Source organism: Anolis sagrei, chromosome 6, assembly GCF_037176765.1.
Source record: "Anolis sagrei isolate rAnoSag1 chromosome 6, rAnoSag1.mat, whole genome shotgun sequence".
Classification (NCBI taxonomy): domain Eukaryota; kingdom Metazoa; phylum Chordata; class Lepidosauria; order Squamata; family Dactyloidae; genus Anolis; species Anolis sagrei.
In genome coordinates, this window is record NC_090026.1 from 10739050 (window position 1) to 10765898 (window position 26849).

Below are 26849 nucleotides of genomic sequence, written 5' to 3' on the forward strand. Positions count from 1 at the left end.
TATGGCAAGCATCCTCAGAGGTACTGAGGTCTGTTGGAACTAGGAAAAGGGGTTTATATATCTGTGGAATGACCAGGGTGGGACAAAGGACTCTTGTCTGCTGGAGCAGGTGTGAATGTTTCAACTGATCACCTTGATTAGCATTTGATTGCCTGGCAGTGCCTGGAGCAATCCTTTGTTGAGAGGTGATTAGAAGTCCTTGTTTGTTTCCTCTCTGTTGTTGTGCTGTTCTAATTTTGGAGTTTTTTAATACTGGTAGCCAGATTTTGTTCATTTTCATGGTTTCCTCCTTTCTGTTGAAATTGTCCACATGCTTGTGGATTTCAATGGCTTCTCTGTGTAGTCTGACATGGTGGTTGTTGGAGTGGTCCAGCAATTCTGTGTTCTCAAATAATATGCTGTGTCCAGGCTGGTTCATCAGGTGCTCTGCTATGGCTGACTTCTCTGGTTGAAGTAGTCTGTAGTGCCTTTCATGTTCCTTGATTTGTGTTTGGGTGCTGCATCTGATAGCCAGAAAAAACCTACAACAACCCAGTGTTTCTGGCCATGAAAGCCTTCAACAATATATAGATCACATCCTTAGCTGCTGGAAGAAGAGCGCGCAAACAGACTACAAGCAGAGGCATAACACTGTTGCTCAGAGGATTCATTGGAACTTGTGCCACAAATACCATCTGCCTGCGACAAAGAACTGGGGGGATCACAAGCAGGAAAAGGTTACAGAAAATGAACACGTCAAACTACTCTGGGACTTCCAAATTCAGACTAACAGAGTTTTGGAGCACAATACTCCTGACCTCACGATCGTGTTAAAAAACAAAGTATGGATTGTTGATGTTGCAATCCCAGGTGACAGAAGGATTGAAGAGAAACGTCTGGAAAATCTCAGGATTTAAAAATCAAACTGCAAAGACTCTGGCACAAGCCAGTAAAGGTGGTCCCAGTGGTGATTGGCACACTGGGTGCAGTGCCTAAAAACCTTGGCCTGCACTTAAACACAATCTGTGCTGACAAAATTACCATCTGCCAGCTGCAAAAGGCCACCTTACTGGGATCTGCACGCATTATTCACTGATACATCATACAGTTCTAGACACTTGGGAAGTGTCCGACATGTGATCCAATACAACAGCCAGCAGAGTGATCTTGTCTGCTGTGGACTCATCTTATTGCATTTCGAATAATAATAATAATAATAATAATAATAATAATAATAATAATAATATATTTGTAACTTGCTTTGAATAGGGTGGTTTCCAACAAAAATGGCAAAAATTCAATGGCAAAAAAACAAGCAAACAACCAAGCTAATCAAAAACAATAATTAAAAACAACCTCAATATAAACTTATAATAACTAATCCAAAAAGTAACCAAAAATGTTTTAAATTAACAACTTAAATAAACAGAATGTAACACATCACAACATTTGTCACATAATAAAATCTAACAGCTGAAAGGCCTGAAAATATGGGGTCAATCACGGCAACCAACAGGACTGAGTTAGGTAGGCGTCCAATATCTAGACAAAGATATGTATAAAGATGTACTAATCCTCTTCCTCTGTAAGCTCAAGTCCATAAGTGAGTTTTTAAAAGTTTCTTAAAGGAAAGGAGAGAGGGGGGCATTTTTAGTTCTTTAGGGAACGAATTCCAGAAGCGGGGGGGGTGGGTCAAGGAGAAGACCCCATCTCATCCCCAACAACTGCGCTTGAGATGGGGATAGGACCGCAAGCAGGGACCCCCCCCCTTTACATCAATCCATACATTTATTGTGCTAGCCAAATGCCATGAAATACAATGTGAAGAAGTTAAAAATGTACATTTCCGATCTTTTTTAAAAAAACAAAGCACAAAATACTAATCAGAATTATAATCCAGTTTATATAAAAAAACAAAAACATTTCCAGTTAAAGGTAAATTTCTGACGTGAAAATCAAATTGATACTGGGAGTCCCCATGGCAATTAGTGGAAATTTTTTCAATTAATTCCATAGAGGGGAAAAGGAGATGAGAGGGCCAATTTTGCCCTTCCCATCAGACTCAGACAAAATCATATTGCTGCAGCCCCTGCTGACTTGTGTGTTCTTAATACTATTGTTATGGTTTTATATTGCGTGTTCATGCTTTTAAATGTTTTATTGTGTATGGGGCATCGAATTGTTGCCTCTGTAAACCGCCCTGAGTCACCTGAGGGCTGAGAGGGGCAGTATACAAATACAGCAAATAAATAAATAAATAAATCATTAATAACTTTTTGCCATCTTGACTACATTCTGATGTTGCTTGGCCAGAGGTGTCCCTGGTTTTTAGCTGTGAGATGAAAATGAATATTTTTCTGTACTCTTTGGGTTGCATCTTAAGCCACTTTGCACTGCTGGTCTCTGCGCCTTGTCAGAGGTTGTGTTTTTGTTCCACTTCCCCTGTCAGTCATTTCACTGTGCCGCTCAAGATGCAGAAGTAGACAGCTGAGTCGCTCCATTCAGCAGACCTCTTGGTCAAATTGAAGAACTTGCCCCCTGCTTGGAGTGAGAACCCCTTCTTGGGTTTTTCATTTCCTTTGTTTGGAACATCAAAGCTGGAAAGTAAGAGCCGAGGACCTTGGTGTGGAAGTTGCTCATACCAGTAGAAAGTTGGAGACAAGTATGCAGTTTCATAGATACACGGCAGCAAAATAGGCTGGCCTTCTTGGATGGAAACAAAACGTTCTGGTTGGGATACAGATTGTCCTTGAGTCCTTCCTACAAAACAAGAGGGAATTGTTGAATTCACGTTGAAATTTATAACTGCTCCAAGGTAGAGTTAGGATCCCATTTCCTGACTCTTCTTTAATTTTAATAAGTAAATATCTATATGAAGTATTTTAATATTGTATTTATTTGTTTGTTTGGGAATGGCCTATGGTCTAAGCCAGTGGTTCTCAACCTGGGGTCCCCAGATGTTTTTGGTCGTCAACTCCCAGAAATCCTAACAGCTGGTAAACTGGCTGAGATTTCTGGGAGTTGTAGGCCAAAAACATCTGGGGACCCCAGGTTGAGAACCACTGGTCTACGCATTCATAAACAACTAGCAGTATAAGTATTTCTTCCATTTCAAATTGCTCAAAAGAAGGAGAAGCAACAAACAACCCTTTGAAGACTAGTTGATACTTTCCAGCTTTTCTATGCCATCCATCAAAAGACCCATCATTTCATCCAAGGTACACACTCAATGAAGCATGAACATTCAACAATCTCTTGTTAAATTCTGCATGCTTCTTTATAGTAAAAGAAATAATAATCTACTTAATTGACAGAGCTACTCATCAAGACATTAGACAGTGGTTCCCAACCTTCCTAATGCTGTGACCCCTTGATACAGTTCTTCATGTTGTGGTGACCCCCAACCATAACATTACTTTTGTTGCTACTTCATAACTGTAATTTTGCTACTGTTATGCAGGATGTGTTTTCATTCATTGGACCAAATTTGGCACAAATACACAATACGCCCAAATTTGAATACTGGTGGGATTGTGGGGGGGGGGGGGGTTGATTTTGTCATTTGGGAGTTGTAGTTGCTGGGATTTATAGTTCACCTACAATCAAAGAGCATTCTGAACTCCATCAGTGATGGGATTGAACCAGTCCTGGCACACAGAACACCCATGACCAACAGAAAATCCTGGAAGGCTTTTCACAGTAGTTCACTTACATCCAGATAGTATTGTGGACTCAAACAATGATGGATCTGGACCAAACTTGGCAGAAATACTCAATATGCCCAAATGTGAACACTGGTAGAGTTTGGGGGAAATAGACCTTGACAATTTGGGAGTTGTAGTTGCTGGGATTTATAGTTCACCTACAATCAAAGAACATTCTGAACCCGACCAATGATAGAATTTGGCCAAACTTCCCACACAGAACCCCCATGACCAACACAACATACTGTGTTTTCTGGTGGTCTTTGGCAAGCCCTCTGACACCCCCTCGTGACCCCCCCCCCCCCCCAGGGATCCCAACCCCCAGGTTGAGAAACACAGCATTAGACAGTCTTTACCTGATACCAGAAATTACATTTAGCTCATGAAGTCTTGAAGTAACCAAGCATAATGGCAGAGAAACTATAACATTTCATAAATGTTTTGAAGTCAGAATGGGAAGCACAAGGAACAAATGTGGCTGGAACACAATATGGAGCAATATGTGAACAGTTTGCTTTGAATGCTAAAAAAAAGGAGACATAAATTGGCAGCTAAGTGAATGAGACAAATGTAGAATAAAAAAAATGCTACTTACTTAGAAGTGTGTTTAGCAGGACAATAAACATTGTTATGAAGATCATGGTGAAGATGATGTCTACTTCTAAGTGAATTTAACTCACAAATTGCTCCAAGTTAAAAATTCAACAACAGCAGCAGTAAATTTAATGTTTCTCCTTCTTTGGGTCTTCCAGAGATGTCTGTAATGAGTCCCATACATTGATGGTAAGAGTCAGCCATACAGGAGTTTTGCTTTCTTCTTCTGACTTTGTTCTAACCGCTTGTGGCTTTCTCTTCTAGGGAAGTCTCAGCTTTAAAGTGACAGTATTCATCTCACCTTCAAGGTGGAAGGAGAACTACATAAGGTTTCCTTTCCTACTCTTCAAAAGTGTGACATACTTTGTCTAAACGTACAGAAAATGAACATCTACAGTAGTGCCAGTGCCTCCTCCTGGAAAGGGATGGCAACTGATAATTGCTTTTGAGATCAGTCCATATACACAATATTAAAATATTTGGCTAGTGTGCTAAAAAACAGCCCCCAATGTGAAAATTGCCTCTTGTATCTTAAAAGAGAAGACCTGGGGGAATGGGCCATTTTTGAGGGGAAGAATCTTCAGCTTTAAGGACATAATACTTCAGCTTTAAGGACATAATACTGGAAGGCTTTGGTGAGTATTGACCTTGAGTTTTGGAGTTGTAGTTCACCTACATCTAGAGAGAACTGTGGACTCAAACAATGATGGATCTGGACCAAACTTGGCAGAAATACTCAATGTGCCCAAATGTTAACCTTAAAATTATTTTTGTTGCTACTTCTTAACTGTAGTTTTGCTACTGTTATGAATTGCAATGTAAATATCTGATATGCAGGAGGTATTTTTATTCACTGGACCAAATTTGGCACAGATACCCAATACTCCCAAATTTGAATACTGGTGGGGTTGGAGGGGAGGGGGTTGATTTTGTCATTTGGGAGTTGTAGTAGCTGGGATTTATAGTTCACCTACAATCAAAGAGCATTCTGAACTCCACCAATGATGAAATTGAACCAAACTTGACACACAGAACTCCCATGACCAACAAAAAATACTGGAAGGGTTTGGTGGGCATTGAGCTTGACTTTTGGAGCTGTAGTTCATCTACATCCAGAGAACACTGTGGACTCAAACAATGATGGACTTGGACCAAACTTGGCACTAATCCTCAATATGCTCAAATGTGAACACTGGTAAAGTTTGTGGAAAATAGACCTTGACATTTGGCAGTTCTAGTTACTGGGATTTATAGTTCACCTACAATAGCATTCTGAGTCCCACCAATGAAAGAATTGGGCCAAACTTCCCACATGGAACCCCATGACCAAGAGAAAATACTGTGTTTTCTGATGGTCTTTGGTGACCTCTCTGACACCCCCTTGTGAACCCCCCAGAGATCCCAACCCCTAGGTTGAGAAACGCTGGGCTAAGGGCTTGTCTTTCCCCGCTCTATGTAGAGAAGGAGGTGGTTCCAATTTTAATAAGAGCTATTTACATTGACTTACAGATAAATCTACCCAGGTTTGGGGGGGGGGGGTTGATTGTTTTACAAAAATGTCTTGAAAATGACATTGAAAATGTCAAGACACAAGTATATGGTGTGTCTTGATTCCAATTGCTATGTGGACCTCAAGTCAATGAGCACTGAGGTGTTCTGCTGCAAATTAAACTCTGAATTAGTCTTGGGCGTTTTCCTAAGTGTTCATCACGACTAGTGAAGAACCACTCCTGCAAATACAGATGTTTTCAAAGGCCTGATCTTCCCTTCATCAAATGTAGCACCTTCGTTCATGGTTCCTGTACAGCAAAGACATCAAGACGTAGCACTGTGTCACCCAGAGCACAGTAGTACACCGCAGTATCCTCCAGTGTTGCTCCGGCAAATGACAAACTGCTGGATTTCCGATCTCCAGAGATCAACAATGAGATGCTCTTTAGCCTGTTACTCGTTGCTTTTTCACGGTATCCTGACACAACAAACTCAGGACCCTGGTTAGGAAATTGTCGGTACCAAAAGATGGTATCTGTGGATGATTCGGCCGAAGGGTGATTGCAAGACACCTTCACCTCTTTTCCATCTGATCCGACCACAAGGGGCTCTTGGGTGATCTTCTCGGAACTGCACAGGATTCCTGGAAAACCGAAAGTGGGGAATCAGCTAGGCTTATGGGAAAATAATAGGTGCTCATAGATAACAAGAACACTAATTTACAATGCCATTTACTTAAAATGAAAGACAGCCCCAACCCAAATACCCATCAACATATTTAGTATTTGTGTGTGTGTATGTGTGTATTCCCTTTAGTATCAAATATGCCAAACTTGTTAGAATATCAAGGAAATATTTCAGTTACATAGATTGACTTAACTCATGTTTTATGGGTACCATGCCCATAAAAGAGACACATAAATAGTTTCAAGAACAAATCAAGCCTAGAAACTAAACTGAGACGCCTGTAATTTGGACAACCAAAGACCACCAGCATTGAAGCGATGGTCCTCTGCCATCAACTCCGCTGGGCCGGCCACGTTGTCCGGATGCCTGACCACCGTCTCCCAAAGCAGTTGCTCTACTCTGAGCTTAAGAATGGAAAACGGAACGTTGGTGGACAGGAAAAGAGATTTAAAGATGGCCTCAAAGCCAACCTTAAAATCTCTGGCATAGACACTGAGAACTGGGAAGCCCTGGCCCTTGAGCGCTCCAGCTGGAAGTCAGCTATGACCAGTAGTGCTGCAGAATTCGAGGAGGCACGAGTGGAGGGTGAAAGAGAGAAACGTGCCAAGAGGAAGGCGCGTCAAGCCAACCCCGACCAGGACTGCCTTCCACCTGGAAACCAATGCCTTCACTGTGGGAGAAGATGCGGGTGAAGAATAGGGCTCCACAGCCACCTACGAATCCACAAGGAAACCCATCATGGAAGACCATCTTACTTGTCCAACGAAGGATCACCTAAGTTAGTAAGTAAGTATTGTAAGAAAACACGAGTTACTGAGAAAAGGGGGGGAAACGGAAAAGTTGAAGGAAACTGGAAAAGAAGAAAAGAACCCTACATTTGTAAGACCTGTGGAGGACTCTTTATAAGGATGCCTTTCATTCTTAAGTTTGTCACAAGTTAAAGTTTAGTCAATAACATATTATGACACTATGTCATCAACTCTGCTATATTGGTCACATTGTCCAAATGCCCGATCACTGTCTCCCAAAGCAGTTACTATACGCCCAACTCAAGAACAGGAAACATAGTGTTGATGGACAGGAAAAGAGATTTAAAGATGGGCTTAAAGCCAATAGTGGCATAAACACTGAGAACTAGGAAGCTCTAAGCACTCTAACTGGAGGTCAGCTGTGACCAGCAGTGCTGCAGAATTCGAAGAGGCATGAATGGAGAGTGAAAGGGGAAAATGTAGCAAAAGGAAGGCGCATCAAGCCAACCCTGACCGGGACGCCTTCCTCCTGGAAACCAGTGTCCTCACGTTGGGAAAACATGCGTATCAAGAAGCTCCACAGCCACCTATGGACCCACCTTCAAAACACTACACTTGGAAGACCATAATTCTCAGGCTATGAGGCATCTCCTAAATAAGTAAGTATAACAACATAGACAAAAACAGCCACAAATCAATTACCAGATTTCAGGAGCAGAAAGAGAATTTCCATAAGAACCAAACAACACCTTGGTTTTGAATGCATGTTTCCCGTCATCCAAAATCTGGAGTGATGCCAAATCTTCCCTAGCTTCTTCTGACAAGTTTAAAATGTATCTGCATCTTGCTTAGCCCGCCTTCCCTGCTTCCCGATGCATCACACAGCTCATTTACTTCCTTGTATAATTTTAGCAAGTGGAAAGTATAGACAAAATTTAGGGTTAGGTTCCCCTCTAGTGGTATTTATTTATTTATCATGTCATCAGCAACCATACCATACCCTCTAGTGGTGAAGAGTAGGAAAAACTGTTTCTCCTACGCTCTGAAAAGGCTCGGGGAAATCAGTAAGTATCTTTCACAAATGGTTCTAAAGGAAACCAGCAATAAGACAACTTCAAGTCATACCAAATAGCAGTTGTGGACACATTGCATCTTGTCAGGATCCTATCCTTAGGCCTTGCCATGCTTTTTCTGTCCTTCCATGTACCTTTGCTATTTTCTGAGCACAGATGACTAAGTAAAGGTAAAGGTTTCCCTTAACAGTAAGTCTAGTCATGTCCAACTCCGGGGAAGTAATGCTCATCTCCATTTCTAAGCTGAAGATCCGGTGTTGTCCGTAGACGCCTGCAAGGTCAAGTGGCCAGCATGATTCCATGGAGCGCCATTACTTTCCTGCAGAAGCAGTACCTATTATTATTTATTATTATTATTTACAGTATTTATATTCCACCCTTCTCACCCCACAGGGGACTCAGGGCAGATTACAATGTACACATATATGGCAAACATTTAATGCGAAAGACATACAACACATATAGACAGACAGTCAGAGGCTATTTAACTTTTTCTGGCCGCCAGTGGAGCTGTCGCTTTCATCGTCCATCTGCAACACTGATAAAGTACTTCCGCATTCCCCGCATGCTTTGCTGGAGTGCTTTGCTGGTGTCTTTTTATGGCCTAGTAAATTAGTTAAATTAGCCTCCCCACACATAGGTGATACCTAATTTTCCTACTTGACGGATTCAACTGTCTTTCAGGTTGCAAAGGTCGACAACAAGCTACACAATTGGTCGGAAGCTCACTCCAACCCGGGCTGGCTTCGAACTTGTCAGAAGTGATCTTAATGTAGCTGACACTCAGCCAGCTGCACCACAGTCCCGGTACCTATTGATCTACTCTCATATATTCATCATGCATTCTGTATTACACCATACTACAGTATGTATCAGGCCTCCAGTTATATGCTTATAATGCAATTATATTGTGATCATGCAATAGCTCAGCAGATTAAACCGCTAGCTATGTAAAAACTTACTGACCAGAAAGTTGGAAGTTCAAAGCCATGGGTCGGGGTGAGCTCTCACTGTCAGCCCTAGCTTCTGCCTACCTAGCAGTTTAAAAACATGAAATGTGAGTAGATCAATAAGTACAACCTCGTCGGGAAGGTAAAATGTGCAGCCATGCCAGTAACACGATCAGAAGGGTCTATGGACAACAGACTCCTTGGCATGGAAAATTGAACAATAGCACCTCCCTGTGGCTAGAGTTGAGCATCGCCCCCAGACGCCAGAATTGGAAAGGGAAACCTTTGCTTTGTTTGTGTATTGTATGTTATTGTTCACTGGATAAAAGGCATTGAATGTTTGCCTATATATTTGTATACTATAATCTGCTCTGAGTCCTCTCAGGGAGATAGACCAGAATATAAATAAAGTGTATTATTACACGTAATAGAGATGATGGGTAATATTTGAAACTGCTTGATAAAAAAATTGATTAGTTGCAAGTTGGTAGATCCAAAATCTCATTAGTCAGGAATGAGATTGTTTAAGCTGCGTTATAGATTTTGTTATGAGAACAAAGTCACTCAAGGTTTCTTTCTCATGTGAAAGTCAAAGAGAGTGGGAACACAAAATGTTTTTGATTACCTGGCCAATGAGGGAAAATACTACAAAAAGTATAACATATGCTGCATTTTGACTAATGGGGGAATAGCACACAAAATAATTGAGTTGCACTACCTATAAATATATGATGCTTGTGATGCATGCCAGTTCTGGCAACAGGATATAGTATACTACCACTAAGTCAGTGGTTCTCAACCTGTGGGTCCCCAGGTGTTTTGGCCTACAACTCCCAGAAATCTCAGCCAGTTTACCAGCTGTTAGGATTTCTGGGAGTTGAAGGCCAAAAACATCTGGGGACCCCAGGTTGAGAACCACTGCACTAAGTGAACTTATTTCCCAAAACAGAGAAATCAAATATCTAACACAGCTCCCTAGAGATGTAGGTGAGCTGAAAATTGTGTGATGTGACCTGAGAGCCATATTTCAATGTTTTCAGGGGTATCATGTAGAAGATGGAATGAGTTTGTTTACTGCTTCTCCAGAGACCAGAACATAAACATTGGAATCAAACTGCAAGAAAATAAAATCTACCTTAGGAAGAACTTCTCTACTAGAAGAACTTTTTGAAAGTAGACTAGAATGGTTCGGAGGGTAGTAATTCTCCTTCTTTGGAAGTCTTTCAACAGGAGTTCTGTATTGGTGAAGCTGAAGAGATGATGTAGATCAAGGGTCCTCAAACTTTTTAAACAGAGGGCCAGGTCACCGTTCCTCAAACAGTTGGAGGGCCGGGTTATAATTTGCAAAAAAACATGAATGAATTCCTATGCACACTGCACATATCTTATTTGTAGTGCAAAAAACAGTTTAAAACAATACAATAATTTAAATGAAGAACAATTTTAACAAATATAAACTTATTAGTATTTCAATGGGAAGTGTGGGCCTGTTTTTGGCTGATGAGATTGTCGTTGTTGTGTGCTTTCAAGTCATTTCAGACTTAGGTTGACCCTGAGCGAGGGCTGGGTAAATGACTTTGGAGGGCAATATTGCCCCCCCCCCCGGACCTTAGTTTGAGGACCCTGACGTAGATGGTCCATGTTGCCTTTTCCAACTATAATGTCCCATGATTTTGTGATTCCAAACTGTAGCGCATGCTCCTTGATCACCCCTAGTATGAGAGAGGAAGAAAAGCTATGCCTTCTCCTTCATTTCCCATGTGAGAGTGAGACAGATAGCTTTTTTCTATATTTGTTGTTTTTTCTGTGTTTGTTGTTTCTTCTACAAAACCGCTTCAGAGTAGAAATGAAAAAATTCAAAGGAAAGGCTTTTCGATCCATTTTTATAATTTTGGCAACAATTACATGGGGGGAAAGCACAAATTCCAGATGTTTTGAGTTATACTCAGATTATAGTTTCTTTTCCTATCCTAAGCTTCCATCAGGAAAAGTGAAGAACCTTTTTTCTTTTTTCTTTGGGCATGTGAATTCTGATGTTCTTCCATCAAAAGCACCACTTCAGTCAGCACCAGATGGAAAGAGTTTTTGCACTGCAAAGACACCAGAGAGTAACACTGTGTCACTCACTGAACAGTAATACGTTGCAGAGTCCTCCAAGGTAACTCTGGTGAACGACAAAACGCTGGATTTTTGGTCTTTTGAGATAAATAGGGAGACTCTCTCTAGTTGATCACTGTTCACTTTTCCATTGTATGCAGACACTATGAAGTGAAGAACCTGGTTTGGAAACTGACGGTACCAATGAATGGCATCTCCTTTCAAAGCAGAGGGATGTTTGCAGGAGAGATTCAGTTCTTTTCCATCAGATCCTTCCACAAGGAGGTCTTGGGTGATCTCAGAATAACTCAGAAGAATCCCTGAGAAGTGAACAGGAAGATACAATGGAATTGCCATCCAAAACTGATACACTTTCATGCATTGACGTGAAGCTTATTTATGCTACAATTATAGTGCTATCATTCCCATGAAACAACCATCGTTCCATCTTGTGGAGTCCTGGGATTTGTAGCTCAATGAGCACAAGAGAAACTCTGTTTCAGGGTTCAAAATGCCCTTCCCTATAATGTAAATCCCAGAATTGCATGGGATGTTGACGTGGAATCCTAGAGTTGGAAGGGAAGCCCAGGACCACCCAGTTCAATCCCATTCTACCATGCAAAAAATACAATCAAAGCCCTTCTGACAGATGGTAATCCAACCCGTGCATAAAAAATCTCCAGAGAATGAGACTCCACTGAACTCCAAGACAATGTAATCTACTGTTAAGCAACTCTTACAAATCAGGACATTCTTCCTAATATTTGGGTGGAATCTCTTTTCCTGGTGTTTGAACCCATTGCTTCGTGTTCCAGTGGTTAGAATGAAATATAATACTACGTGTAATGCAAATGAAGTCCAAATCACAGGTTTCAATCATTGTATCTACCTGTCTCCAAAGCCCATTGAAGCATCTCCTCCCCCATCTCCATCCATCTTCTCAGCTCCTTTTGATAGTGCAGATTGACCCAATTCAGCAAACTAGAAACCATAAGCTCAGAATATCTTCAGCCAAGCCACTGCTGAATAAAACTGAGTTACCCTTGCCTGTCTGCATGCATGGATTCTTCATTGTCTTCATCCATGTGCATGTGTATTTGCACACAAGTATATGAACACTCACAATACCCCTTGCTCTTCCAGCCATCACAGCTCTTCTATGGACTGGTTGCTGTTATTTTTGATCCATCAATGGATTAGTAGCTCCCCTTGATTGCTCACTGGAACACTTTGACAGGATTTGGGAATCATTCTCCAATGGAAAAATGAACAGCAAGTATAAAAAGCAATTACCATATCCCAGGAGCAGAAAGCATGTTTGCAGGGAGCGTGCTTCAGAATGGAAGTGCATCCTTGCAATGGTTGAAGCTCTGGAGTGACCTGAAGTTCTCCTTTAGTTATGAGACCTGAAATGGTTGCAGGACAGGCAGCTTCTCTCTGTGTCTTGATGGCTCACTACTTTCTGGTAAACTGTAGAACCCTCATTCAACAGAGTCTTCAAATAAAGGTGTGGGGCATCGCAAAGGGGAGGGGATGGAAAAGGCAGGAAGGTTCAGAGTGCCATCTAGTGAACAAGAATAAAAAACTGAGTATAGTCAGTAGCCATGTGCATTCGAGGCAGGCCCGTAGCCAGGATTTCGATTGGGGGGGGGGGCTGAGTTTTTTTCAGGGGGCTTAGGGGGGGCTGAGTTTTGGGGGGGTTGAGTCTGAGTGAAAGAGGGTCTACCCTAGCAAACCTTTTGTATCATTACCCCAATATCCCCATGCATATGGGATATATTGTGTATGGTGATCAGATCATGATATGAATAAACGTAACAGTTTAAATAATGCACCAGTAAGGCCTTTTTGCGAACCACCATGAGAATTTGGGGGGGAGGGGCTGTAGCCACTCAAGCCCCCCCCCCCCCCCCCCCCAGCTACATGCCTGATTCGAAGGAAACCTTGTCTTATTTTGTGTTTCAGCTTTCATTGGGAACCCTGATCCGTTTTTGTAAGCCACTCAAAACTGGGAGGGTTGCTTTCAGTTCTTTTGTTTCAGGGCCCAAAAATCAGACCATTAATGGGGGAGACTTCCCACCTACTGGCTCCCCTTCTCAGGGTATGTTCTTGTTACCTGGCACCTGCTGTTTCTACGCTTAGAGCAAGAGGCGCTTGGCTGTCGGCACTGGGAGGCACGCATGCTTTCTGGGATGGCCTGCACACCCAGTCATATATAAACTCTCCTTGGAAAGGGAGTGTGTGTGTGTTGGGGCATTCTGGCATTCCCAGAAAGCGTGCCTGCCTGCCAGTTCCTTGCAGCCAGGCCCGTAGCCAGGATTTCGATTCGGGGGGGACTGAGTTTGTTTTGGGGGGGAGGCTGAGTCTGAGTGAAGGGGGTCTACCCTATCAAACCTTTTGTATCATTACCCCAATACCCCCATGCACATGAGTATGAGTATGGTGATCAGATCATGATATGAATAAACATAACAATTTAAATAATGCACCATGAGAATTTGGGGGGGGGGGGCTGAAGCCCCTCAACCCCCCCCCCCCCGGCTACATGCCTGCTTGCAGCCAAGTGCCTCTTACTTTAGAATAAGTGGCGCTCAGCTGTAGGCATTCTCCGGACCTGCCTACATGCTATGCCACATATGCCCTGCCACACTCTCTGAGAGTGCGTGTGTGGTGGGGCATGCAGACAGGCCTAGAGCACACCTACAGCTGAGCTTTGAGCCTGCCTGCCTGCACTCCCTGCCACACACTCTCTTTCCAAGGCAAGGAGGCAAGTTCAAATGCACATGAAAGCAGGCTTTCGTGCTGAGCAGATTTTTCATGTGGGAAGGGTTTGTGCTTCTGAAGAAACTAAAGACATAAAAGAAATGGTAGAAATGGTAGGAACAAATTTCGTGCACATGCCTAATAGTCAGCCAGACAAGAGAATGAGGACAGGGGTTTATAATAATAATATTATAATAAATCTTTATATGCCGCTTTTCTCATAGAATCAAAAATTTGGAAAAGCCTCAATAGACCATCAGTCCAACCAATATGGAAAATCACCTGCGATTCTTTTGCATTAAACCCAACAAAAATACAACCAGAATGGCAATCCAACTCTTTTTATTTCTCTCTGCACAGAAGAAATATACTAGAGAAGTTTTTCAAAAGCTCGCACACAAAGTCAGCATGACAGCAGCTAGACATTTATACATTGTCTTACAAAATCAATAGAACAGCCATTGCTACTTGTATCTACAATCACATTATAGCATTGTTAAAAGCCCATATGTTTTTCCACAGGCATATTTGAGTTAATAATCCATAATTATCAAGGGAGACATTACCATGCTAAAATATCTTCCCTGGGTGTGATTTTTTGAATTGAAATGAGCTATACTGGTGAAAATTGGCTTCCTTATTGGATGCATGGTCATTATTTGTTTCTCCATTCTTATCTGAGGCTCCTTGGGGAGATAGGGCAGGTTATAAGAAAACATGATGATGATGATGATGATGATGATGATGATGATGATGATCTCCTGCCTAGTACTGACTCTGGATTCCTGGCATCTGTTTACTTATACCTTCCCTTAGTTGTTAAAGAAGATACAATCCAGAACTACAAGAAACACCCAAACATTCTTCTAGAGCAGTGGTTCTCAACCTGTGGGTTCCCAGATGTTTTGGCCTACAACTCTCAGAAATCCCAACCAGTTTACCAACTGTTAGGATTTCTGGGAGTTGAAGACCAAAACATCTGGGGACCCACAGGTAGAGAACCACTGTTCTAGAGGAAAATAGTTTGAGCTCATTGCTATGGTCTTCCAAAAATAATCCTTATTTCCTTTCTTATGCAGTCCCAAGTTTCTCCAACCCATCCATTACCAATGAGAAAACCCTCCTCTGAGGATCTTAAACCAGGCAGGCTCATAGAGGAAGATGCAACCCTTCAAATAGTCTGACAGCTGTGTTTTGGAGGGCTGACCCCATCGGATGCCCTACTTTCATTTAGGAAAGAGTTCTTGCACAGCAGGGACACCAGGTTGCAGCACTGTGTCGCCCAGAGCACAATAGTACACCGCAGACTCCTCCAGCGTAGGTCTGGTGAAGGAAAGAACGCTTGAATTTCGATCTTTGGAGACCACCAGGAAGACATTCTCTAGTACAGGGGTCTTCAAACTAAGGCCCGGGGGCCGGATGCGGCCCTCCAAGGTCATTTACCCGGCCCTCACTCAGGGTCAACCCAAGTCTGCAACGACTTGAAAGCATGCAACAGCAACAACAACAATCCTGTCACATCAGCCAAAAGCAGGCCCACACTTCCCATTGAAATACTAGCAAGTTTATATTTGTTAAAATTCTTCTTCATTTTAATTACTTTATTGTTTTAAAGTGTTTTTTGCACTACAAATAATATATGTGCAGTGTGCATGGGAATTCATTCATTTTTTTTTCAAATTATAATCCGGCCCCCCAACAGTTAGAGGGACTGTGACCTGGCCCTCTGTTTAAAAAGTTTGAGGACCCCTGCTCTAGTATATCACTCTTCTCTTCTTTATTATAAGCAGATACAATGTACCGAAGCCCTTGGTTGGGAAACTGTTGATACCAGAAGATTGTTTCAGCTGTTGATGCCGATGGGTGGCTGCAAGAAAGTTTCACTCCTTTTCCTTCCAATGCATCCATCAGAGGCACTTGGGTGATCCTCTCAGCTTTGTACAGAAGGATCCCTGGAAAACCAAAGAGGAATGGGGTGGAGAATTCGATTTTTAGTTATTGAACATTCACAGATTAAAACTGAAGATCATCCCTTTCCAAACATCCCATCTCTTCTCCTTTCCAACCTTTGAATGTCAGATATGGGCACAGATAGCCAGATATTGGGAAGTTATTGGTGGCCCTTGTTACTAGAGAGATTACTGGTGGGCAAAACCCAAAAGGCACAGGAATTTTCCATTTCAATGCTATGCTCAGATTTAGCTTCTACTTGGAGGAGAATACTTGATCAGATGTTCTTCCCTAAACCTGGAATCAACCCATGGTATTTAAAGGAAGGATCTGAGAATTCACTTGAACTGTTGGTTTTTTTATTCATTGCACAGCAACTTTTGGAAATGATTCTTTTTAAGAGTATATGTGCAGGTCATAAGAAGGCTTGATAAGACCATTATACTTGATAAGGTAGAAGGCAGTTGGAAAGAGAAAGGCTACATTCAGGTAGTTATAGTCAATCAAGGGAGCCAAGATCTTTGTAAAGCTATTGATAAGAGCTCAGATTGGAGGTTCTCTCATTCATAGGCCAACTATACATTGAAATCAATGTGATGGCCATTATCAACAACCGCCTAGGTGCAATCTCCAACCAACCATATAATGGGTGCTCATCCATCAATCTCTGATACATTTTGTACCTAGAAGAAATCTTAGAAAACTGGACAGGACCATTGGTCCATCTAGTCCAGGAGTTCTCAACCTATGGGTCCCCTGATCTTTTGGCCTTCAACTCCCAGAAATCCTAACAGCAGGTAAACTGGCTGGGATTTCTGGGAGTTGTAGGACAAATCTACTGGAGACTCACAGATTGAGAACTACTGATCTAATTCAACACTCTCATGGAACAATCCTTGAAGAAATATAGACTGTTAAGCTAAGACTAGGAAAGGAGTCAAAAGCACAATAAATAAGAAATACAACTGCATTGGCAAGTGAGCAAATGCCTAAGGAAATGCTGAAACTGATTCTTCTAAAGGTGAGGAGCCAAGCTCAAAGGGTTTGAGGGCCATCAGCAGTCCAGATTCTTGAGATATATGATCTTGGGTCCATTTCCTGACCCTCACCCAGAATTGTAAGGACAAAGCAGGGAGAATGAAAGAAGCAATAAATAACAAACAAATAGTATGTCATACTCACTAGAAGTTAAAGTAAATAATAGAAATGCTGACACGAAGGCCATGGTGAAGAATCTGTATATCTATGTCCAAGTGAATCAGAGATAGGCATGATTATTAAAAAGATACTTGGCTGGAGAGCTCAAGTTTTCTCCCCTGTTGGCTGCTCACAAAATGCTGATGATGTTCTGCAGAGTAGATGGTTCCGCCTTTTGACTTTGATTTCTACATCTGTGTGTGTGTGTGTTTCATCTATCTTGGCAGTAAAATGTTTCAGAAGAATCCGCCTCTGCTTGCAATGTTTTGTGGGTTGGCAGGAGGAGCTAAGCCACTGTACAAATTTAACGTCAAATATTCCCACCAGATGAAGGAGGAGAAGGAGTATTATTTTTATTTTGCATAAATCTGTACTGACTATCCATGCCTTCTCTTTAGGAAGGGACGGATAACATAAGATGTACATTGGCTATTGATGAAGATGGCCAGTCGCAACACAGGTCTTCCATTTACATGAAGAATTGAATGAGATCTTGGGTTATCTTTTTTCCTTTTAGAAATGATTCGTGTCTATAGACTTTCTCCTATACTCTTCTTTATAGTGTGGACTTTTTTTCATGACAGGAGTGACTTGAGAAACTGCAAGTTGCTTCTGGTGTGAAAGACTTGGCCGCCTATAAGGACATTGTCCAGGGGATGCCCGGATGTTTTGATGTTTTACCATCCTTGTGGGAGGCTTCTCTCATGTCTCAGCATGGGGAGCTCAAGTTCATCCTCGCTCTCCCCGGATTCGAACCTCTGACCTGTTGGTCTTCTGTCCTGTTGGCACAAGGGTTTAACCAATTGCACCACCGAGGTTCCATAGTGTGGACTATGTAGTGTTAATTTGAATACTTGATTATTTCAGTGGTTTATTTATATTAGCTCTATACCTTGACATATACATATACACATCTCTCCCTCTCTAAACGTGTGTGTGTGTGTCATTATCCAAAAGGCTTGGGACCAGAGTGTTTTGGATTTCGGATTGTTTAGGGTTTGGGAATACCTGTAATTGCACATGCATACTTATTAAGTTATCTTGGAGATGGAAAGTCTAAACATGAAATTCATCCATAGTGTTTTATTTACAGCTTATGCACAGAGCCTGACAGTAGTTTTATGCGATAATATTGTTGATGAAAATAGTTTTTGTATATTGAACAACTGAAATGCAAAGATGACACTTTGTCAGTCCCCAGTATTTCAGATTTCAGCATTGTGCTGATAGCACGGGATTGTGGCGCAGCTGGCTGAGTGTCAGCTGCATTAAGATCACTCTGACCAAAAGGTCATGAGTTCGAAGCAAGCCCGGGTTGGAGTGGGTTTCCAACCAATTGTGTAGCCCGTTGTCGACCTTTGCAACCCTAAAGACAGTTGCATCTGTCAAGTAGGAAAATAAGGTACCACCTTAATGTATGGGGAGGCTAAATTAACTAATTTATGAGGCCATAAAGACTTCAGCAAAAGCATACGGGGAATGCGGAAGTACTTCATCAGTGTCGCAGATGGACGATGAAAGCGACAGCTCCCCTGGCGGCCAGAAAAAGTTAAATAGCCTCTGTCTATGTCTGTATGTGTTGTATGTCAAAATTGGCATTGAATGTTTGCCATATATGTGTACACTGTAATCCGCCCTGAGTCCCCTGCGGGGTGAGAAGGGTGGAATATAAAAGCTGTAAATAATAATAATAATAATAATAATATAATAATTGTGGCTAAGGGATGCTTAACCTGTATGTGTGTGTGTGTGTTTCTGCATGTGAGTGTGGGTGCTGTGTATACACACAGATGCATATGCATGTACATTTTATAGTCATATTCTAACTCTTCCTGTTTATTTTTGTTGACTTTTGTTGAACCAAACAGATGGGTCCACCTTGTGGCAGAGCATACACATTGCACCCGCTTGGATCAATTGCACACATCCAAATCATTTGAACAAATTTCAGCATGGCTTCCCTAGATCTGAATTAGAACCCGAATGAAGAGGAAAAGGTTAAATCCAGAACTTGGGAAAATTATTATTATTATTATTATTATTATTATTATTATTATTATTGGACTACAGCTCCCAGAATACCCCAGCCAGTAGAGCCATTGGACATGCTTCTGAAACCAAAGAGAGGTTTTCTAAGAAAAAAAAAGGTTATGGAAAGTTTTCCCAGCAACTGCATATGAGATATAGCAAATCACAGAGTCATTAAGCCATGACTGAAAATTGGCCATCTCAATAACCAAGTAAAGACTTTTCATGTTGAGTCTTTTCTCTACATTTTGATTGTTCCTTTTCTAAGTAGAAAATGCCAGTAAAATCTTTAATCTCCTCTTCTTTGAGATGTCTTGAGAACTCTGCAGGTTTTATATATTTTTTTCTTTGATGCAGAAAGTAAAGAAGAGCCATGCTAAGGGAAATATTCCAAACAAGACCCCATCTACACTGCCATATAATGCAGTGTAGACTCTTATAATGCAGTCTACGTTGACCATGGCCCTTGAGAACTCTGCAGGTTTTATTTTTTTTCTTTGATGCGGAAAGTAAAGAAGAGCCATGCTAAGGGAAATGTTCCAAATAAGACCCCATCTACACTGCCATCTAATGCAGTGTAGACTCTTATAATGCATATAATGTAGTCTGAAACTTATTATGTGATCAGCATAGACTCATGTAATGCTATTCAATGCAGTTAAACTGCATTAGATAGTAGTGTAGATGGGGCCTATGGCAAAGATAACTAGAAGGCATTTGACAACAAAAAAGAATGGCACCAGGAATACCTATGAGAAAGATCAAGAAAGAAAGAAAGAAAGAAAGAAAGAAAGAAAGAAAGAAAGAAAGAAAGAGGAAGGGAAGGGAAGGGAAGGGAAGGGAAGGGAAGGGAAGGGAAGGGAAGGGAAGGGAAGGGAAGGGAAGGGAAGGGAAGGGTAGGGTAGGGTAGGGTAGGGTAGGGTAGGGTAGGGTAGGGTAGGGGAAAAGAAAGCTTGTCATTTTGCAAAAGTTAAAAAGAGAGTATTGAGAAATGTGTTTTTGAAAGCTTTCATGGACAGAATCACTGGGTTGATGTGAGTTTCTGGAACATGGTCATACAGTCCAGAAAACTCACAGCAACCCAGTATTGAGAAAGTTTGCCCAGCCCTCAACTCATTATTATTCAGAACTTTTATATACCGGTCTTCTCAACCTCCGCAGAGGGACTCAGGCCGGTTCACAACAAAAGATTCATAAACAATAGTTTAAAATATCACACCACATAATGCACTAGTATATAAAATACATTAAAATACAATCATATAATTACATAAGGCCAAGTCATCAGAATGAAATCACAATTCATCACCATCTGTCCGTGTGGTCAAGAGTTATTGACTCACTCATCGAATGCTAAATTCCAGAGCCAAGTTTTCACCAGCTTTCTAAAAGTCAGGAGAGAAGGGGCAGTTCTAATCTCCAGTGGGAAAGAGTTCCAGAGCAGAGGGCCCACCACCGAGACGGCCCTGTCCCTAGTCCCCACCAGACACGATTGCGAGGGTGGTGGGACCGAGAGCAGGGCCCCTCCAGAAGATCTTAATAACCTTGATGGTTCATAGGGGAGAATCCGTTCGGACAGGTAAATTGGGCCAGAGTCATTTGGGGCTTTATAGGTCAACACCAGCACTTTGAATTGTGCTCAGAAACTGATTGGCAGCCAGTGGAGCTGACGTAACAGAGGAGTAGTATGCTCCCTGTACCCTGCTCCTGTTAGTATTCTGGCTGCCGCTCATTTGATGTGCTGCTTTTTGTATGAGAGCAAAGGCAAGTCTGCTTCACTGTGGGTCTCAGAGCACAGAAATACACAGCTTCATCCTGGAAAGAGGTGTCCTTGATCTTCAGAGGAACTGTTTTATTTTCCAAGAACAAAGTGGTTGAAAACTTTCCCTCTGAGAAATAATTCTCCTTTGAAGTGTATTTATCAGCCCGTATGACCATCTGGGGCTCTCTGCCCACATATTGGCATACCAGAAGAGATAAGGGTTTGTGTCGGTAGTAGTAAACTTGCAGTGGAGTACCGCAGTTTCTCCCTCTTGGAATTCTATTTCTGTTTGTTCTTGGGAGACAGAATCACTCTGAGAGACGCCTGGAAAACAACAATTTGAAAATATTGTGAACATTTCTCTCTCGCTCTCTGGTCAGTGCCTTTCTGTCATTCTTTCCTTTTTACAATAATCCCACTGCCATCCCTTGAGTTCCTATATATATACATTCAACACAACTTTTAAAATATCCAAGTGCCTACAGAATGGAGAACTAGAAATGAGAAAATAAAACATATTGTAAAAAAGATAACTAAAGACACAGCTCTATGAGTTCCTGCAGTACACACGCAAAGAAAAGGGGGAAAAAGTATTAAAAGAGAGTATGGAAAGACAATGATACTGTCCACACTGCAGAATTATAGCAATTTGATGCCACTTTAACTGCCATTGATCCATCCTATCAAAACTAGGGGTTTTAGTTTGTTGTCAACACCAAACTGCTATAATTCTGTAGTGTTGATTCCAACTTTTCTGCAAAGAGCTAGCTAACTTGCCATACTTCCTCTAGTAAAAATTCTGCATAAACATCTACATATTATATTCCTACTAACGTTCAAATCATTCACAGCAATATTCTGTAATTGCAGTCCTTTGGAAAAAGTATTAAATGATCCCTCTCTAACCTCCTCTGGGTTTTTGAGGAAGAGACAATGCCCTCTGGCACCACTGTGTGACTCAGGGCACAGTAATAAACAGCTTCATCGGCAGGAGAAACCTTCCAGATCTTCAGAGTCACAGAATTCCCTTCAGAGTTTAAAGTCCCAGAGTATTTGCCAGCTGGTTCCAGATCTGAATATTTGCTTTTTGTCAGGATATGGCCTGGAGAATGATTTGGAAATTGATGGTACCAGAAGAGGTAAGGGGTGCTTGAGGTTGTCTTAAAGTCACAGTGTAAAAGGGCATCTTGACCTTCTGGGATGGACACCTCAGGAAGTGATTGGGATACAGAGTCCCCCTGAGCAACTCCTAAAAAAGAGGTGTTTAGATGAATTAGTCTACATGAAGGAGCGTCATGTGCAAACTTCTAAGGGTGCATCTACACAGGAAAACCGTGGTTCTCAACCTGTGGGTTCCCAAATGTTTTAGCCTTCAACTCCCAGAAATCCTAACAGCTGGTAAACTGGCTGGGATTTCTGGAAGTTGTAGGCCACAGGTTGAGAACCACTGTCATATTATTAATGCATATTAAGCACATTTTAACTGTTCAGTGCTATGGAATCCTGGGAGTTGGAGTTGGTGCCTCACACTTCAACAGAAAGGCTAAAGACCTTGGAGACACCAGAAAGTTCTCCGAATCCCATTTGATGTTATTGGGTTCCATCTAAAGTAAATTTCTGAAATCTTTCACCTGAGGGACTCTTCTGTGTTAAAGAAAGGTGAGGTTTAATGCTTCTCTATTTTTTCACAATCTCTGAAATATTCTTTTGTCCCAGGATATCTAAAATAACTTGGGCAATAATTCCAGGAAGCTACAAGGGGTAACAGGATTCTGGGAAAATTTCTGTCTTGCTCCTACACTTGGAGTTTCTGCTTCTTCTCAGCCCCATTCCCATAAAGGAATCTGTTTACTACCAAAAGGGCCAGTTTGATATCAACCCATTTTGCTTTTGGATTCTACATTCAAGACATTGTGATGGACAGAGACGCCCAACCATGAGATCACATTCCAGTAGCCTATGTTGTTGAGTATTCCTGTTGATCAACTCAATAAGAAACATTTACATATGCCAAAATGTCACTTGAAAAAATATTACCTGATTTCAGGAGCAGAAGGAGCATCCCAAGAACAGCCAAGAAGTAGCTTGCTTGTGAAGGTGAAAACATCTTGGTCTTCAGAAGAGACACAAAATGAAGCTTGTCCTCCTCTGTTGCTTGTGTTTGAGGAGATCTCAGCTGGTGAGGGTAGACTTTGTGGCCAGCCTCATCTGCTTCCTGCCCTTTCATGGTGCTCTTTCATTGCCTTGACTCAAAGAGGCTGTGGTTTTGAATGAAGTGCCATTATTTGAAAAAGTGGAAGTCAACACATGGAGAAAAGATTGAAGATCTAGATCACCCTCTAGTGCCCAAAGATGAAAAAACAAGAGAAGCCTCCAGTGGAAAGTAGAAGAGGGCTGCCTTGGAAATTGAACATAGCTTGGCTGAACACAATCATAGGTCCACAAACATCTTACTATTAAAATGATAGTTGTTTTTGCTGTTCACTGCCATCAAGTTAATTTCACTTTATAGTGACCTTAGGAGTGAATGACCTCCATGTCACGTAGTCCTCAACAGTCCTGCTTGGGTTTGCAGACTCGGGGTAGCCATGACGTCTTTGGTTAAATCTATCCATCTGGAATGAGGTCTTCCTGTTTTCCTAATGCCTTCTGTCTCACCAAGTGTTATTGTCCTTGGGTTGTTGTAGGTTTTTTCAGGCTATATGGCCATGTTCTAGAGGCATTCTCTCCTGACGTTTCACCTGCATCTATGGCAAGCATCCTCAGAGGTAGTGAGGTCTGTTGGAACTAGGAAAATTGGTTTATATATCTGTGGAAAGACCAGGGTGGGACAAAGGACTTTTGTCTGCTGGAGCTAGGTGTGAATGTTTCAACTGACCACCTTGATTAGCATTTGATAGCCTGGAAGTGCCTGGAGCAATCTTTTGTTGAGAGGTGATTAGATGTCCCTGATTGTTTTCCCTCTGCTGTTTTGCTGTTTTAATTAAGAGGGTTTTTTTTAATACTGGTAGCCAGATTTTGTTCATTTTCATTGTTTCCTCCTTTCTGTTGAAATTGTCCACATGCTTGTGGATTTCAATGGCTTCTCTGTGTAGTCTGACATGGTGGTTGTGAGAGTGGTCCAGCATTTCTGTGTTCTCAAATAATATGCTGTGTCTAGGTTGGTTCATCAGGTGCTCTGCTATGGCTGACTTCTCTGGCTGAAGTAGTCTGCAGTGCCTTTCATGTTCCTTGATTCGTGTTTGGGCAATGCTGCGTTTGGTGGTCCCTATGTAGACTTGTCCACAGCTGCATGGTATACGGTAGACTCCTGCAGAAGTGAGAGGACCCCTCTTGTCCTTTGCTGAATGTAGCATTTGTTGGATTTTCTTGGTGGGTCTGTAGATAGTTTGTATGTTGTGTTTCATCATCAGCTTCCCTATGCGGTCAGTGGTTCCCTTGATGTATGGCAAGAACATTTTTCCTCTGGGTGGGTCTTTGTCTTGACTCTCATGGCTTGTTTTCAGTCTTGCAGCTCTTCTGATGTCTGAGGTGGAGTCTCCATTGGCCTGGAGAGCCCAGTTTAGGTGGTTCCGTTCATCTTGGAGGAGATGTGGTTCGCAGATTCTTTTTGCACGGTCTGCCAAGGTTTTAATGGTGCTTCTTTTTTTAACTATTTTTTGGTTATTGTCCTTTTTAGAGAGCCATACCTTGTTGTGATATGGCAAACATATGAGTGTCTCGTTTTAATCATCTTGGCACCTAGGGAGAGTTCAGCTGTGTTTTGAAGAGCTGACCCTCCTCATCAAGTGCCCCATTTTCATTTAGGAAAGAGTTCTTGCACAGCAGGGACACCAGGTTGCAGCACTGTGTCACTCAGAGCACAATAGTATACCGCAGAGTCCTCCAGCGTAGCTCTAGTGAAGGAAAGAATGCTTGATTTTTTATCTTTCGAGACCGCCAAGGAGACATCCTTTAATATATCACTCTTCTCTTCTTTATTGTAAGCAGATACAATGTACCGAAGCCCTTGGTTGGGAAACTGTTGATACCAGAAGATTGTATCAGCTGTTGATGCCGATGGGTGGCTGCAAGGAAGTTTCACTTCTTTTCCTTCCAATGCATCCATCAGAGGCACTTGGGTGATCTCCTCAGCTTTGTACAGAAAGATCCCTGGAAAACCAAAGAGAAATGGGATGGGGAATCATTTTTTCGACACTCACAGATTAGCAAGACCTTGGATCATCATGTAATTAAAACTAAAGAGCAACCCATGCTAGAAGGCTTTCCAAACATTTCATCTCTGCTCCTTCCCAACCTCAATCTAATTGAGATCAGAAATAGCAAAAGACAACAGCAGGAAACTGGGAAAGGATTTGTGACCCTTATTACTAGAGAGATTATTGGTGGGCAAAAACCAAAAGGGATAAGAATGTTCCATTTGAATACTGGCCTCAGATTGAACTACTACTTTGAGCAGAATGCTTGAAAGAAGTGGGATGGCCAAGTCCCATAGATTTCAGATGTCCTGCCTTAAGTAGAACTAAACCTGACCAACCCATGGTATTTAAAGGCAAGATCTGAGACTCCACTTGACCTGATGATTTTTTTAAGCCATTGCACAGTATCTTTTGGAACTGTGTCACTTTTAACAGTATATGCATAGGTTGCTCTGGATATATCATGAGAACATATGATATATTCTGGTTTCTGTTCAGATCAAGAAGACACAATGATACTTGATAATGTAGAAAGCAGTCAAAATGGAAAGACCACATTTAGGTGGATAGATTCAATGAGGGGAGCCAAGACCTATATTTCTAAAACCTTTGTAGGAGCTAGGTTCTTGTGGGTTTTTTCGGGCTATAGAGCCATGTTCTAGAGGCATTTCTCCTGACTCAGAGCTCCTTGCCCCACCCCAGCCATTCCACAGATATATAAACCCATTTTTCCTACTTCCAACAGACCTCACACCTCTGAGGATGCTTGCCATAGATGCAGGCGAAACGTCAGGAGAAATGCCTCTAGAACATGGCTCTATAGCCCGAAAAAACCCACAAGAACCTAGTGATTCCAGCCATGAAAGCCTTCGACAATACTTTGTAGGAGCTGTTTGTAAGAAGTTGCCTTGGAGGTTAACTCATCCATGGAGTCATGATCCATGAAATCAAGTTAATGGCCATTATCAGCAACAACCTAGATGATATCTCCAACCAACCATAGAATTGGTACTCATCCATCAATCTCTATTTTGTTCCAGGAAAAATATCTTGGAAGTAGAGAGTTGGACAGGACCATCTAGTCCATCTAGTCTAACACTCTATCATGGAACAATCTTTGAAGGAATGTAGAATGTTAAGCCAAGACAAGGAAAGGAGTCAAAAAGGACAATAAATAGGAAATACAACTGCAAGGGCAAGTGAACAAATAACTAAGGAAATGCAGAAATTGGTTCTTTAAGGGGCGCGATAACCAGCATAAAGGGTTACTGGGCCATCAGCATTCCAGGTTCTTGAGAAGTATGATCTAGGGTCTGTTTCCTAAGCCTGAGCAAGAATTGTAAGAACAAAGCAGTGTGGAGAGAAGCAATGAATAATAAAGAAATAGTAATACTCACGGGAAATTATTAATAATAAAATACATGCTGATGAGAAGATCATGGTGAGGAATCTGTATCTCTATATCCAAATGAATCAAAGATAGACAGGGTTATTTAAAAGATACTTGGCTGGAGGGCTCACAATATGCTGCTGTCGTTCTGCAGCGTAGATGGTTCTGCCTTTTGTCTTTGATCTACATCTGTGGGATTTTTTTTTCATCTGACTTGGCAGTAAAATGACTTCAGA

At 41.7% G+C, this 26849-nt stretch overlaps 1 protein-coding gene and 1 gene segment (V, D, J or C); both read right to left on the reverse strand.

The window, feature by feature from the left end:
• LOC132779216 (T cell receptor alpha chain MC.7.G5-like) overlaps positions 1-12250 on the reverse strand; it is a 100713-nt gene extending 88463 nt beyond the window's left edge. Inside the window, exons 1-3 of the mRNA XM_067469570.1 lie at positions 12214-12250; positions 6083-6411; positions 2622-2739 (exon numbers count right to left, since the gene is read on the reverse strand). Coding sequence (XP_067325671.1) covers positions 2622-2739; positions 6083-6411; positions 12214-12250 — 484 coding nt within the window. The remainder of the gene's footprint in view (positions 1-2621; positions 2740-6082; positions 6412-12213) is intronic.
• A 3063-nt stretch (positions 12251-15313) lies between these two features.
• On the reverse strand, positions 15314-16030 carry LOC137097318 (T cell receptor alpha variable 4-like). The segment is given in 2 exon segments: positions 15314-15468; positions 15806-16030. Coding segments are annotated over 2 exon segments (345 nt in total).
• Positions 16031-26849: the final 10819 nt, after the last annotated feature.